This window comes from Ictidomys tridecemlineatus, chromosome 11, assembly GCF_052094955.1.
Source record: "Ictidomys tridecemlineatus isolate mIctTri1 chromosome 11, mIctTri1.hap1, whole genome shotgun sequence".
Lineage (NCBI taxonomy): Eukaryota > Metazoa > Chordata > Mammalia > Rodentia > Sciuridae > Ictidomys > Ictidomys tridecemlineatus.
In genome coordinates, this window is record NC_135487.1 from 80,297,719 (window position 1) to 80,315,557 (window position 17,839).

General features: G+C 34.2%; 1 protein-coding gene across 1 annotated transcript in view; it reads right to left on the reverse strand.

The window, feature by feature from the left end:
• Dpyd (dihydropyrimidine dehydrogenase) overlaps positions 1-17,839 on the reverse strand; it is a 778,600-nt gene that overhangs the window by 447,015 nt on the left and 313,746 nt on the right. The window contains exon 10 of the mRNA XM_078026796.1: positions 16,745-16,914. Coding sequence (XP_077882922.1) covers positions 16,745-16,914 — 170 coding nt within the window. The remainder of the gene's footprint in view (positions 1-16,744; positions 16,915-17,839) is intronic.

Here is a 17,839-nt window from a genome sequence, read left to right on the forward strand (position 1 = left end):
AAGATGGAAAAACTAAGAAATAAAGAAACTTGTTCAATGTTGGACTCATCTTTCAGAAACCTGTCAATACCCAGAGTTACCTAGTTCAGCACACATCAGAATCACCAGGGGGCTTATTAAAAGAGACTGCATGGCGCCACCCACCTCTGGAATTTCTAATTCTGAAGATTTGGGTAAGGCCTGAGAATTTGCATGCCTAACAAATCCTAGCTGATGCCCTGTTTCTGGTCCAGGGGATGCTTTTTTGTGAGTCACTTTCTTATTAGACTATAGCTGACTGACTCAAATCTTCAGTAGTCTATACCATGCTTTCTCAATGATAGTAATGTTGCCCCAAAGAGCTATAGTACATAAACAGGTACACAGCAAATCTATGGTATTAAATTTATAAGGGAATTATGATTAGGAAAAAGTACTTTAAAAGACTCCCAAGGTGGGAGAGAATATAAAATAAACAGTTTGGAAATCTTAGTCTATATATTTGCATGACACTATTCAGTCTATGTCTTATTTAGGTTATTTTCAAAGCATTTCCCTTTAAAGTCTTAAAAATTGAACCATGTACATAATTTATATATGTATTTCCCTTTTCATCATTAAATTAAGAAATTCATAATAGAAAGAATAACGGATATAGGGTGGGGTAGAGCAATTGGATATAGGCTCAAAGATAGAGCAATTGTGGGGCCTATGCAAAGCCCCGGGTTTCATTTGCAGTACCACAAAAAAATTTTAAAAAAAATAATAAAATAATACATATGCCAGTAGTAACACAAATTAGTGGTTCCAAAACTGGTAAGTCCTTAAAAAGGGAGATTATAAGTAAGTGAAATTAAATCAGGTTTCCAACGTGCTTCTACTGCTTCTTTGGGATAGGTTCCTTGTATGTAAGGTGAGGATAACAGTATCCAATTAATTAGTATGTAATGCTATTTAGAATAAGTCAGAAATGTAAAGTGCCTAAAAAAGGATTGGTCTATAGAACTCACAAATAAAAGTTATTTATACATAGTTGCTATTCTCTGAATGTACTTTTCCCACAACCATTCAAGTATTCACTGTAGCTTGGCATTGAGACTGTGTTTTCAAAAATAAAGGTAGTTCAATTTAAAAAAAAAAAGTCTAAATAAATGAAGGACAAAGACAAATCTGAGACCCTTCTTTAATTTCCTATAAAATAAAATGATATGATTTCTAGAAGGCAAACCATTCTTAAATAATTTGAATTACAAAATAAAAATGGTACTGGTATGTAAGATATATGTTCTGTATCTATTCTGTCATATTTGCATAATATAACACCTTATAACTTATCAATATAAACAAGTTTATTGTATTTCCAAAATGTCAAGTGATGCTAAATTTTAATGATAATGCCACACTTGATTGAATAACAACATCAAATGTTTACGATTTAAATAAATCAATATACCATGTGTATTTATAATGTTTCTATTTTCTGTGGAGAACATAAAATATAAAACTATGCCACACATTTTTGGAGACTGATTTAGGAACTGGTTTGTACTATTCTAACTTTCTTGTGTACTAATTCTTACTACCTATTATTATATATAGATAATCTCATACTTTTTGAGAAATTGGTACCAAATTTGGAAAACAAAAATTAGGTTCAGCTAACATCAAAAACTTTTTTAAGATTTTAAAATAACATCTTAAGATATAATAACAAGTAGGAATTTACTTCAGCATCTATTTAATTAATCTATCTAATGAGATAAAAATTATAATATTGATAATGGGTTTTTAAATGTGTTTTATATGTAAATTTTCATCTTCACATTGAAGGTACTTTATAACACCTAGTTTTTAGTTATTAAAATATTTTATTTCAGAGGGATCCAAGATGGCAGGCCTGCATGCTGTGACACTCTGTGACACAGGTCTCAACAAGTGGGAACACTGCTTTGCTTAGAGTTATAGAGGACCCCCTTCACTGCTAATCCTGGCTCCACCGTGCTGAGCAGGGTCCCAATCTCAGCATTAGAGCTGCTGCTCTCGACTGGGACTACTCTCCCACATGGGTTTCAAGGGTACCTTAGTGGGACCACTGGCATCAGCACCAGCTTGCAGAATTCCCAGACACCACTCCCACGCAGAACACTCAGTCACTGTCAACACGCAGGAACTCCAGTCACCACTCCCAAGTAGACCCCCATCTACCAGTGGGACTTCCCTGGTTGCCTACATCTTAGGACTCAGCAGCTACTGCCATAGTCCCCTACTCAAGACAGCCTGCCTGCACTGGGGAATTCACAGGCTCTGAAGAAAGCCAACAGCCACAACACTGCACACTGCAGACCCATCTGACAGGTTCGCACAATGCTATCACCTGGCTCCCCCCACCTGATCCAAAACCCCATCGCTGAAAGCAGCAGCCTTCATCTTGGGTCATCTCCATCACCATCTTTAGTTGGGACAACAAGCTGTTTGGAACACTGAATAGACAGGTACACATAGTTTCTAATACCCCCAATCTCCAGCAGCAGCTAACTCTGCAGAGTGGCTGCCCAGTACAAAACAGCCCTCCATGGCAGGTGCGCAGCCACCAGAGTGCAACACACAAAAGACCTCTGGACAGAAAGGTTCCTAATTAGGAAGTAGAAAGGGAGAGGGTGAGGGAGATACACATTATAGAGTAATTTAGAGGCAAAAGAAACAATCAGTGAGGTGCACGGAGAGCCTACATTTTTGGAGCAAAATTTTACCATATGCACTAATCTCTTTGATATATAAAGAACTCAAAAATCTTAACACCAAAACAATAATAATAACCCAATCAATAAATGGGCCAAGGAATTAAACAGACACACATCTCAGTAGATGATATCCAATCAATCAACAAATATATGAAAACATGTTCAACATCTCTATCAATTAGAGAAATGCAAATCAAAGATTTCATCGCACCCCAGTCAGAATGGCTGCTATTAAAAATACAAACAACAATAAATGTTGGTGAGTATGTGTGGTAAAAGGCACACTCATACTTTGCTGGTGGAACTGCAAACTGGTGCAGCCAGTATGGAAAGTAATATGGAGAATACTTGGGAAACTGAATGGAACCACCATTTGACCCAGCTATCCCACTCCTTGATCTATACCCAAAGGACTTAAAAATAGCATATTACAGGGACCTAGCCAGATCAATGTTAATAGCAGCACAATTCACAGTAGCTGAACTGTGGAACCAAACTAGAAGCCTGTCAGTTGATGAATGGATAAAGAAAATATGGTATATATACACAATGGAATATTATTTAGAAATAAAAATGAATAAAATAATGCCCTTTGCAGGTAAATGGATGAAGCTGAAGAATATAATGGTAAGTGAAATAGCAAATTCCAAAAAACCAAATGTGGAATGTTTTCTCTGATATAAGGAGGTTGATTCATGATGGGGTTGGGGGTTGGAACATTGGAGGATTAGAGGAACACTAGATAGAGCAGAGGGTTAAGAGGGGAAGGGAGGGTGCATGGGAGTAGGAGAAGCTGTGGAATGAAATAGACATCATTACACTAAGTACATGTATGAAGACAAGAATGGTGTAACACTACTTTGTGTACAACCAGAGATATGAAAAAATCTGCTCTATATGTGTAATATGAATCATAAATATAACAAATTAGAATAGATTAAAAAATAATTAAGTTCAAACCAACTTTGTTTCTCCATTGTAACTAAAAGGACAATACAACACGTTGAATAAGTATGCCTTTAGAGATTTAGTACTCAGCCTCAGGCACTCTGTTTCTTTCTGACCTCACTTGAATACCAGTATATTGAGAAAGCATTACAGGTTGACTATTCCTTGTCTGAAAATTTAAAAACAAAATGCTGAAAAATCCCAAACTTCTGACCACTGACAAGGTGTCAGAAGTGGAAAATTCCATACCTAACCTTATGTGTTGGTCTCAAAGTTTTTTTAGACATACTAAAAAAACATTATTTGAAATTATCTTCATGCAAAAATGTTGTTTCAAATTACATTCAGGCTACATGTATGAGTTGTATATGAAACATAAATGGATGTCATGTTCAAACCTGGGCCCCATCCTCAGGACACTTCATTATGTATATTCAAATGTTCCAGATTTTTAATAAACCCCAAATCTGAAAAGCTTCTGGTCTTAAGCATTTCAGATAAGGGATACTCAAGCTGTAAAAAGAAACAGACTCAGAGATAACAAAGACATATTAAAGAAAGGCAAAGCTTAGGTGAAACCCTAATTTGGCTGAAACTAAATTGCAACTGAATTCTATTTGTTCTCCATTAGTAGGACAACTACAGAACACAGAGCATGAAAGAATGTGACTTATGATTCTAGTGGCTGTACATACAACAAGGCAAAATGGAACAGAAATGAATCTAGTCGTAGATCAAGAGGTTGTCTGACTAGATAAAGGCTGTGCTCAGTGTGAAGAGATGAGTTGAGCTTCCCAGTCTAAGTAAGTGCAGAGATACTGTCAAGTCATGAAATATAGGAATTAAGGACTAGCGTTCTGAACCCAATGTTGTTAATGAGTTGATGAAGACTCTGTGAATCTAGAGAAAGTGTTAAGTTTGGAACAGAATGAGCATTACTTTGCAAAGTGGAGAAGAGAGACATAGAACACATTATCTCAGGATAAAAAGTGGAAAACTAAATATCACTTAACTAAGTTTATTTGCTAAATAGTAAACTCCCTCACAAAAAAAAGCGCGAAAGAATATCTAATTTAACTTTCTATCCCCAGTATCCAGAAGTGATATTCAAATAATCAATAGTTGGTAAGAATAAGCAAATGGACACTCATAGGGATGCCAAAAAATCAGAATATACACTAGTCATTATGCCCCATGGAGGGGCATCAAGATAGAACACAGCTCAATCTATGTGTGTCTATCAAAATGATTGGCATGGAGTAGATTTTAAACAAAGTCTTATTTACCAGGAAAATGACAAATTATTATGAAATCTGGAGGATATTCAAATTAATGAAAGGACACTCATCTAGCATTAAATTGAATGAAAATTCAACCCATCCTAATGCAATTAAAATGGGGAATGCAGAGTCTTCTGCATGGCCAGATCATCCTACATTGTGAGGATAAAAATATAAAAGAAAATGATGTTCCTCCTCATTTGTCAGTTATTCAGCCATCAGAAAATGATAGAGCAGATTAATCAGTAGTTCTAACCACATGCAAAAGACTTAATGTTTTGTTATTCAAGTTGCATTAGCTATCTGTGAAAAATAATTCACAGGTCTCAGTGTTAGTGCCTTTTAACACCCAATGTTTGTCAATAGTCATTAGTAATCAGCAATTTTGATTTATGACACCTAGATTTTACTTATTAAGAAACTCTGCAAATTTGGCATATGAGTATTTCTGTTCATGGAATGCTAACACCTCTCTCTCTCTCTCTCTCTCTCTGTCTCTCTGTCTCTCTGTCTCTCTGTCTCTCTCTCTCTCTCTCTCTCTCTCCACACACACACACACATTTGTTTGATGGAGCCCTTTCTTATGAGGGACAAATGGTGTATCAAGCATACTTGAAAACCTTTCTTGTCCTTATCACTATTAGTAATCACTCAGGGGAATAAAGTAATAAGCAACTATAAGGTTTCATTGTTTAGGTTCTATAAATCAGTTTGTCACTTTCTTTTCACATGGTATAAGGATGGTGAAAAAAACATATTTCTTAGCTTTGATTTTCTCTTCAATATGCAAGAAAGACATGTGGTTGATGCTGAGTGAAATAAAAATAGTGTGCTATAGCATGCAATAACGATCATCATTTTAATGATTAACTTTATGTAATGTGATGATTTGGTCTGATTAATATTACAGGCATCATACTGTAGAAATTATGAAACAACTTAATTTACTATAATTAAAAGCATGATGTCAACTCATTTTTAGATTGCATATAGGCAAAGTAAGCATAGGTTATAAACTATAATGAGCAGAACTGAAAGCCAGCATACATTAAATTCTGGAATAACTTCTAATATGACAAAGTTTAAGAAGCAAAATGAAGAAATACTATTATTTAAAAAATATTCTCTGATAGCAATGCATTTAATAGTTTACCAATTCTGTAAGAATAGAAAGACTTCAAAAATGCTATATGGAATAAAAAATTTGGTAATCTTCTTTGGCCAGTGGTAATCCTAAAAAACCATTATCACATTCTATCAGTAAATTATTGTATATACTGCAAGCATTTGTACCTATACAGTTCCATTCAGGCATAAATTTAATGAAACATTTATTAAGTACCTCTTATGTACCAAAAAACAATGTTAGGTGCTGCATTAATAAAATAATCCCACCTTTAAAGATCTCCCAGATTAAGATAATAAGCCACTGTGTTCACTGTGATAACACAAAGAAACAAAACTATTTGCTTGACAATATTGCCAAATAATCCCTAATTTTCCACTAAAAAATAATGCAATGATGTTATAGGTTTTTTGAAATGTTTTAGGTTAAATCTATTGCTGTTAGGTTAATGTACAGGTTGCATCCTTTTTTCTGGAATGTGGCAGTAGCTTTTTAAAACTTTTAACCCTTTTTAATCTTTATTCAGTTCAGGGACTTAAGGTTTGAGAGCTAAACAGTGGGATTGTGGGTAACAGACTGACAGTTTATGGTATTTGCATAGTTATATTTGGTATTATATATAGAATATGGCTACCTTTGTTAAATCTGCATTTTCTAACTATTAAAAAGGGAATGCGTAGTATAAATCAATTTTTTAATTATTTGAAACAGGAATTTTATTTGCTTATATTAGGGCTTTACCCCTTTTATGTCTCTGGGGATCCTATTTAGAATCTGTTTTCTTAAGCACCAGTTAAATCCATTCTCTGGTACTAGCTAAAAATTAGATTTCTCATTCTGCTTAACAATTTAAATAAAATGAAATGTTTCTTTAAGAAATTACTTGCTTGACCAAAATTTTAATTCCTAAACTTTTCCTAGGTTCATTTGTACATTTCCAAGATTTCTTACAAAACCTGTCAAGTCAGTTTAGGGAAAATCCTCTACTCTCAATATATGATCACACGTAGTACCTAATCTGGTTCCTCATTTCCTATGATACATGAGGTGATACGTCTGATCACCTCATCCTGTCTTTAGAAAGAATCTGTTTTTTGTCCACTAGCCTCTCTGTGGCTAAATTCCTACTTGCTCATGCTGTGTTTGCAGTTAAACTCTCAACTAAGGTATATCAAGGGTAGACAGATATCAAGGATAAAGGTTTCTTGCTACACTGATTTAGCATAGGTCTTAGCTAAAACTGGATTTTACAAGGAAATGCAGAGGTGGGTCTTAGAGAAGGTTCAGGGACCTTAGAAAGTATAGTCAAGTAAGAGTCTTTATCTTGAGCACACATACTGTACTGTAATGGCACATAAAAAAATTCACACTAGTATTACAGGTCAAGAAAGGGCAGCCTAGATAAGGTACTATATAAGCTAACTGTGAAGCTAATCTTGAAGGATACATAGGAATTAATCTCTGGGAAAGAATTAGTTAACAACAAAGTTCTGGTATGAAATCTAATCTTTCCTTTGAAGAAGAAAAGTATGTAGATGAGGTAAAAGAGATTAGCTCAAACATGAAAGTGACTTGGTTAACCCTTATAAACATAATATTGGGAAACTATTGACATTCGCAAGTGGGAGAGTCCTCTTTACTTGTGGAATGCTTTTGGTAGGGTATACCTGCTAGGTCAGGACTGTTGAGGCAAACAGAATGGAAAACAATGGGTTGAAGCTCTGTATGGAGTCACATAAGGATATAACTGAATGTAAACTGGGTGCTTCATAACTGAAGCAGCTCTTTTGTGGATGAAGCTACTCACTTATGAATGACACGTTAATCTGGGGTAGAACAGATCCCCATTGGTGAGCCCACATTTCCTCTCTTCTTTTGCCTGACACCTTGCATTTATTTGTAACCTTAAAATTATTTAAAAAGCTTGATACAAATTCTTTCTCTAATTCATGAGTTTGATTTCACAATCCAATCTTCTAGTTATCTTATTTCTCCAAAAGGAGGATGAAGGAAAGGTACCAAATTCTGTCCACCTATAAAGATCTCATCTTCCTTAATTTACTAAGCAGTTTTTTAAATATTTTATAATTTTGGCACATAGATTCACAGTGATAGGATACAGAAAAATTTGACTTATTTACTAATCTGTGGACAATACAAGCAAAATTGCTATAATTATTTTAACTATGCAAAAAGTTTGCTAAGTGGAGGTTCCCTCTTTTAGTAACTGCTATGGACTAAGTGGCTAGATTCATGATATGTTTTCACTTCAAACTCTTCAAAATGGAATAATCTTGAACCTAAACATTTCTCCAAATGTGAGTTCTACTACACATTGGATAAAAGTAGTCCTTACCAGTTTTATTGTGTCACTGTTTGAGTGGTAAACCCCAGAAATGCAAAGTTAGGCCTACTTGAGAGGTTTAGAATGCCTTTGCACAGCTATCATAAAATAAATCTCTTCAAAGAAAATGAAATATTTTAAAACATCATTCAGTTATAATTGATGACATTTTCTTAAACCTGACTAGCTCTTATTACTCCTCATCTTAGATTGTGCTGAAGTCAAGAATTCCTGGCTGCTATTGAAATATCTTACAGAATTATGTCCTACATATCTTGGTGTTTTCAAAATATCTTTTTCACTGGTGAAACACCAGTGAATTCTCTTCAAATCAGGATCCTGTCTTCTTCTTCAATGTCTGAAACCACTCTGATTTTATACCATTTTTTTAATTAATTCTTACTTTTTAATTTATTGCTTGGTCATATTTTCTTTTTCTTTGTTTTCCCTATCTTCAGTTATCTTTTAAGAGACTGGAACCAAGGATAATTATTTTTAATGTGCTTTTAATATTAGTTTGACATCATATCATGAGAAACTAATGATTTTCACAGTTCAATTTTAAAAATAATTATTTATGTAAAAGGAATTGATAATTTGAGATACATACATGCTATGTAGTTTCCATATTTAATATTCACTTAAAGTCTTTCAAAGAGAATTTTGATGCCCTTAATATATTGGTTTAATCAACATGTGTCACTGATCTGCTGCACTGAACTCAAGACTGTTTGATATTTTAAGTCAGATGCCAAGTGGAAAGAACCCATGCATGGATGAAGACTGCAATTTAACTTAAGGGATGAATAAAAAATAATAGTTACCTTATGAGATAAGTTCTATACTATCATTAAGCATAAAGAGCCACAAAGCACAAAGGAGGGAAAAACTAATTTGTGAGGAAGTATTCAAAAAGAAAATGACATTTGGGCAGACCCATAATGAATAAATCCATCACTGAAAAATAATTTTTAAATAGAATGATAAGTTCTTTTTGATAATTTATGTATGGTTTTATTTTTGTCATTTGAATGGTATATGTTAACTGATGTATACTTAATAAGCTATAAAAATTACATTTTAATATTTTTATTTATTAATCAGAAAAGAAGACATTAGAAAGCAGAAGAAAGAGGGATTCTCATTTTCACAAAGAAGTTAATACAATAATAAACATTATTGTTAGATAGGCTTGACATATATACACACAAATACACACACATGCATACAGATATGTGGATATATGTATGTGTGTGTATATATATATGTGTGTATATATATATGTGTGTGTGTGTATATATATATATATATATATATATATTATATACATATATGTGAAATGAGATTTGAAAACATTTTTAAAAGATACAAAGTTTCCAGCTATGCAGATATTCCTAGTAAGCATAAAACAATCCCACAGAATTTTGAAAATATCTTTAATAACTTTTAAAATACATAACCTTGAATGAGCACAAGATTTATCTGGCTTCTGACTTAGTTGCAGCATGCCCCATCTGAATTATCATAGATTGTCTAGAATTCTGACAACATCATCTGTCAGTTTCATTGGTATATCCATGTCTTGAATATGATAGATTTTAACTCACCAACTAACTGGGATACATTAATTGAAACTTGTTTCTAGTGTGATATTTATAGATACTGCAAAAACTTTCAATATAGAGTTGTCATTCCATGAAGAAAGAGAGCCTTCTTGTCCAAATTCTATATCACTCACATCTTTATTTATTTTTTTTAATTTTGATGCTATTACAGTTTTCATTTATTTTTTAAATATATTTTAGTTGTTGATGGGCCTTTATTTTATTTTTATGTGGTGCTGAGAATTGAACCCAGCGCCTCACGCATGCTAGGCAAGCGCTCTACTACTGAGCCACACCCTCAGCCCAGCTTTTATTTTTTAAATGTCATTTTCCAGTTGTTCATTGCACTTACACAGAACTACCCTTGGTTTTTGCATTTTGACCCTAAATAGCACTTCTTTGCAAGACTCACATTTTTATTATAGAAGCTGTTTTGCATATTCTTGGATTATCTACATAGATGATCGATGTCACCTGTGAATGAAGACAGAGCCTAAATCCCTCTTTCTGATGTGGTACCTTTGTCTCTCTTTCTTGTCTCTTTGTGCTGGCTGGGACCATGGCACCATGTCACGTGGGAGTGGTGAGAGCAGGCTTACTTGTCTTATTTCCTGGTTTAGGGTCAGTTTCTCAACTCACAGGATGATCGCAGCTGTGGTTTCTCTTGGGTGCCCTTCGTCAGCTTGAACAAGTTCCCTCTGGTTCCCAGTTTGTGTGAGTGTTTATCGGGAACACTCTTAGAAACTCTTAGAAACGTTTTCTAAGGCTATTGAGAGGACCATATTTATTTTTACTATTGTGTTAATATGGTGAAAAATGTGGGTAGATTTTTTTAATGTGAAGCCAGATCTGCATCCCTGGGATAAACCCTGCTTGGCCACGGTGTATTCCTTTTTTTGCGCTCTGGTATTTTTGTTAGAAATGTCATGTTTTGAGGGGTGCGTCACTCACGTTTTTAAATACTAAAAATATAAAACTTGGGGAATGGAAGAAACACTGATGTATTTACAACACTAATTTTATAGATGACCATACTCAGACTAGAATACATAACCTTAAACTAAGTGCTTCAACTTTTAGTTAGTTTGTTTTTGACTATTTCACACTAATTTTTCATACCATATTAAATTGAGGGGAGGTTAGTAGGGTTGAACTTAAGGACACTCAACCATTGAGCCACATCCCCAGCCCCATTTTGTATTTTATTTAGCAACAGGGTCTCACTGAGTTGCTTAGCACCTCACTTTTGTGGAGGCTGGCTTTTAATTCTGATCCTCATTCCTCAGCCTCCTGAGCTTCTGGGATTACAGGCATGTACCAGGGAGCCTAACACTAAATTGAATTTTTATAATTTTCATGAAAGTAAATACACATTGTCTTGGTATGTCATTCTCCTGTCATCATAAATATGAAAGATGTACTTACTATCTTAGTACCAGGGAATTCCCAACATTATTAATAAACTTTGTTTACCTAGAGAGTTCGTATGTATTTATTTGTTTGTTTTTAGTTTACTCACAGATAGCCGACCATGCTAATATCTCTCTGATCACTTTCCATGAAGAAGAGCCACTCAAATGATGTGTAGGTGCCAAATGCTGAAGAGCTGTTGTAATCAACACTCTTACAAAGTGAAATTAAATTTTTCAGTTTTAAGAGGCCATTTTGTAAAAATAGTCCCAGTTTCATATTTCTTGTTATTGAATAAAAACTAGGAAGTATCAGTTATTTGCAGAAAAATGCTTGTTTAGCTAACAAGATATACAGAATAAAACTTATAAAGCTTTAGCATGGTCATTTGATATTAAATCTTTCTGATAGAGGCCTGCAAGTCATGCCACAAGAGTGACCCATTATGGGGCCTGCTGGAATATATCAGAAGGATTCAGTGAAAAGGCAAGTTTTCAAATAGAAATGTATTATTTCAGAGTTACACTAACAGATAAAGAAAAAAAAAACTGTGACAGCAAACAATCCTGTATGAGTATTCCTATTACTGTAATGATAAAGTAGCACGAATTATCAAGACACTTGACCCTCTGAATAGTGAAAAGATAGGAAACTGGTACATCAAAGTTAAACCAGTTAACACCTTGACAAAATAACAGGGGGAATCTAAGAGATCCTAAGGAATACTATAGAGACTCCATGACAATATAGGACACTTAAGGCTCTATTAAATGTTGCTGCTGTTTGGAAATTGAACATATGTACAATAGATTCTTACAATATTCTTTGTGCATGGGGCATGATATTAAAACTAATTTTGTACCATATCCTTCTTAGTAATAATTAACAAGATCTACAAAGTCCTTCTCCAACCTTAGCCTTTGAATTTATCAACTCAAGCAGGTCTGTTGAGTCCTGACCTTCATGCCTCCTTTTAGGGATTCCCAACCGCCTAAAGCATTCTTGCAGTTTTATCTGATCTGTCAACAGCTTTTAATACCAGCATTTTGGGGGATTCTGTTATCCTGTGAAATTTAATCTCACCTATTTAAGCTTGCAGAAAGTACTGGAGGGAATTATTAACAGATTTTTCCTCATCTTCTTAGAGGATAGTGCTGAGTGATTGGCTGGTTTCCCTAAGGACCCACGGCTGAGAAGTGCTAGTTTGTCAGTAGCATCCTATTTAGTATGTGTGTGAGGCCACAAGGGAGCCTGAAAGACATTTGGAATCAGAATTACATCAATATGCTGATGATGCCTCCCTCTCTTCGTTTCATCAAACCTATATCCTTTAGCATTAATGCTTTCTTAACTAAGATGGAAAGTGCATCCATATAGCGTACTGCTTATGGCTCTGATTAGACAGCTGGGAACTACGTGGATGATACATTAGAGCAGTGGACCAGCAGCATCAGCATCATCAGGGAACTAGTTAAAAATGCAAATTCTCAGGCCCACCCCAGACCCATTGAATCAGAACTCTAGAGGTAAGGTCTGGCAATCTGTGTTTAGCAAGCTCTCCAGGTAATTTTGGTGCACACTAAATTTGAGAACTTTTGCATTAGAGAAATTGGATGTTTATCACTGCAGAATCTACTGAGTAGTGCTACCTAGTTTTGAAGATTAAAAAAATTTGTATCCAATAATATTGATAATATATATAATCTCAAATTATTCCATGTTCAATATAACTAGCCTCTGTAATAATTCACAATTGTCTCTAGAAGATGAAAAAAAATTATATTATTCTGTATTGCCCTCTCTCAATGAATGAGAAATTCAGCTTTGAATGATGAGAAATTAGTTTTGGACATATACATGATGACTTTCCTAATGGTGAGGCAATTTAATAATGAAAAAAATATTTTACTTCCAAATTTTACTCAAGAGGCCACGATGGTTAAATCATATATATATATATATATATATATATATATATATATATATATATATATAAACTCCAAATGTCCCTGTTCCTCATTAAATGTAAAATATCCTAATATGGTTGAAGTATGCATGAGTTGGAATGGAAAACAGAAGATAAATTGGAGAACTACAAAGAAATTGGGTGGGTCCAATATTACATTCTTTATGTTGGTTAAAATGTGATCTAGGATACAGTCTTTCAAAATTCATATCTTGAAGCAGATATGTTAACCTTGACTTCCATTCTTCTGACTTCTTAGATTCAGAGTGGAAGCAACTACTGCAATATCTTCATCCTTCTTTGAATGTATACAAAATCAAGAAATGGCCATGATGGATTAAACCTGGAACTTCTACAAATACCAGAAGTCTACAATCCTAAAAAAAATGTGTACATACTGGCAAGTGACCCAACCTTAAAATTCTGGCATACACTAAATTATTTAGTAATCTCACATTGAGAAATTTTGCATCAAATTTTCAGATAAACTCTCAAGGGCCTGCCTACTAGTATGGCATTCATCCAACCTGCATGGCTGATACTAAAAACCTTGGGTACAGATTCCCTCCAGGAAATATTCATCCACAATCATTTCTTGCACCCTTTCTATGGAGCACTACTTGTGGTAGGCAAAGAAGGAGATATGGGTGACCAAAAGAGATGATCATAAATCTTACTCTCTTGGAGATCAAGGTCAAGTAGTTTTAAAAACACGTAGAAAATGTGATTTTCTGTAAGCTAATAATAAAGAAATACCCCCAGATTTGTTCTTTTGGCTTTCATTAAGCTCCAGATCAAACTGAGTTCTACAAACGCTCTACTGCAGGCTTGTAATCTGTGATCCCAAGGACCCACTTCTACTTCAGTACTCAGCATTTTAGTACTCAGCCCACTCAGCTCTGGCTTCCACTGAGCTACAACTAGATTCTCACTCTTTCCTTCCCTCAAGCTGGTCACATTGACTAATTGCCTACTTATTTATTAGCTACTGACCAGCCTCTTTGATTCTGACTGCCACTGCCTCCCCACCCCAGAGTAGAACTGTATAGAACGGTAATTTTAAAACTTAACAGATCTTGATGACTGACTGCTCAAAACAATCCCATGTTTTCCTCTTTCCCAGAGGATGAAAGCTAAAAACGCCTGATGAGTGCCTACAGGACCTCATCCAATACGCCACATACCACCCCTTCTTACCCTGTTGTAACCACACTGACTTTCTTCTTCCCAGACGTCCAAGAGACTTCTTCAATCTAGAGTGAATGCATTTAGCTAGGCCTGGCAAGTTTCTCTTGAATGCAACTTACCTCAATTTCCCTACTTTCTACACTCAAAAAATCTTCTCATCAGAGAGGACTTTCAGGTCACCCTGCATATGATGGTAAATCCTGCCTTCTCTTCTACTACTGCTCTCACCCTAATACACATACACAATCATTATACTCCCATATTAATAGTTCTTCCATAAAACAATAACCTTACAATATACTATTGAGGTGATAGTTCATTTATTCAGTTATTGGTTTTCTTTCCTCACCAAGAACCTATTCCATGATGGCATGAGATTCTATCTGATTTATTTACTGCTACATTCAAATTGTCTAGAATAATGCCTAGTATAAAATAGGTGGACAATCAGTATAGAATTAATAAATGAATAAATAATTAACCATATCTACACTCTTAAGTAATTATCTGATCATTTTTTTTCCTGTTTTTACTTTAGTTGGAAGACGTAGCCACCTTTAATTTCTAGTTTCCCTTGCTCATAGATGATGATGATACATAGTGTGAAGTAAGTTTTGCCATTCTGGTTTATCTTCCACTTCAGACCCTCAAGGGTAAGCCTTTGGTAATGAGAACTTTCCTGATATAGGAATCAGATGAACAAGATTCAAAATATTTAGCTTGAAACATATTTCACAGTTATTATTTGCCAGATTCTGTGGCATGCATGAAGATGAATAAAATTAGCTCTTGTCCTCCTGTCCTCTTTTAACTGTGGAAAATTCCTTAATTTAATGGTAGCTGTTTTCTTATCTGTAAATGATAAGACTATACTATTTAATGACTAAGAGTTTACTCTAAAACAATTCCTATGATCAGGAGACCATGTTTCATTTTTTTTTAAGTGTAAAAGGGCAAATTAGATGGGGGAAAAACCAAGAAGAAAAGTGACATTTAAACACATCATTATCCAAAGTATACGTATGAAGACATAAATTGGGTGTCAACATACTGTATATACAGAGATATGAAGAATTGTGGTATATATGTGCAATAAGAATTGTAATGCAAAAAAAGTACATGTATAAATAAATGAATTGGCATGAATATACTTTATAAACAAAGATACGAAAAATCGTGCTCTATATATGTAATAAGAATTGTAATGCATGCCATGGTCATGTATTTAAAAAAATAAAAATAAAATTAATAAAATAAAATAAAACTCAACTATGAACCAGTGGTGACTCTGATAATTTAGTGAGATTATTTTCTAATGTGATTAATCTACATGTGACAAATCACCTATTGACTATGGTTATAATTCTTGCCTAGTATAGAAACTCCAAGCATGTTCAGGCATTCTAAAGCAAATCAAATTCATAACTGATTTGAATAAAATGAGTAATTTATCTTTCTATAAATACATTTGGTTCTTGTTCTCAGAACTAATATCCTTTACAAAGCATTATCTTTCTCTAATACCATTAAAATTTGAGAGGTGCACAGTACATGTAACAGGCTGATGCCTCACCCAAGACTAGTCACCAGTCACCTGTCAGAATGAAGTGATTTTAAATATATGTCATTTTTTGAAAGTTAACTATTAAATGAATAGTGCTCACATTAGAGCCATTTAAAAAAAATACACAGAAATCTCATTCTGTTTGCTTCACAGCAGAATGAGCTGACGAATGTGTGTGTGTGTGTGTGTGTGTGTGTACATGTGCATGTGTGCATGTGTGTTTGAATGAAGCTTGTAAATGTAGCTTTTGGAAAGTCCCAAATATTTCTAATTACCACATTCTTCTAATATCCATACATATTATGATAAAAAAATATTTTTTCAGGATATGAAAGACTTAGCACATTTCACTGTTACTAGGTAAATAGAATATGTTCCAAGGATATCAACATTGATGAAAAGAAGCACTTGTATTGTGAGAAATATAAATTTCTCATTTTATCCAAATCAGTATTATGCATTTCCTTTGGAATGCCTGAATTAGAAAAAGCAGGACCAGTCTAATTATTGAGATTGGAAGAATGCATATTAACATTTTCATTTCCAAAAATCTGCTGGATTACAACACCATATTTCCTGATGGTTCCATTTTACCTCCTCCGGGACAGCTCTTATATTAACAAAGCCTTTTCTGAAGACGATGAACACGCGGCGGGCTCCACAACGTAAAGCGGATGTTGCACAGTCAAAGGCAGTGTCTCCAGCTCCGAGTACAATCACGGCTCCCTGTATCGATGGCAATGGAGAGTGACAGGCGCACATTCCTGAATGATGAAAGGAAAACCCCATTTTCAAGTAGAGAAACCATTTCTGCATGACAGCTCAAAAGATACTTGTACTCAAAGCAGTGTAAAATTGCATCTTGCAGTTTTCCACGATGGAGTGTCACTATCAAATTATTCTGCTTCATTGAAAGACAGTTTTATTCTCATTTTAAAAATATGCTCATATGTGTAATTTTATAGTCAGTACCTTTAGCTCCTTTTTTCCTTCTAGAAGGACTGCAACAATACATTTTGAAGAGTTCAGGTCATAATAAACTGTAATGGATCAATTAAAACTCTCTTTATCAGAGTCCTGATAAATATTTTTAGCTTTGCATTAAAAATTTTCTGTTTGAAGAAAAAATGATCCTTGTAATTTGGGTTAATAATTTTTAGCATTTCATTAAATTACTCTATGTATTATCTTATACAATTTCTAACCTAGAGCTCTGATATAGAGTACGTTTAATATCTTTTAAGATTAACATGTTGAATAAGAGCCATTTGTGTAACTGAAGAGTTTCTGAGAAATATTTTATTGAAATAGCTAAAATAAAACTATCCCCCTTTACTGCTTTTGTCTGTTTTGTCTGTAAAACTAAAAGAAATAAGACTAAGTGTCCATTTCTCCAGAGCATGTGTATAAAGATTTGATATCCATAAGAAGATACTTATAAAAAAGAAATGTGCAGGTGTTCTCAATTGGCTATCACCATATTATCAGATTAAATAAAATTGATAATAGATAAATTACTATAATTTTTGAAATGGCACTACAGATAGAATAAGCCTGTAATCTCAATAAGTACAATCATTGTGTTTGGAAGACTTTGTGTTTGGGATTAGACAATTGGCAGTAGGTAATTCTCAAGTATATGCTTGGTGTACTCTGATCCTACTATGAAAGGGTTGCAGACACACAAGC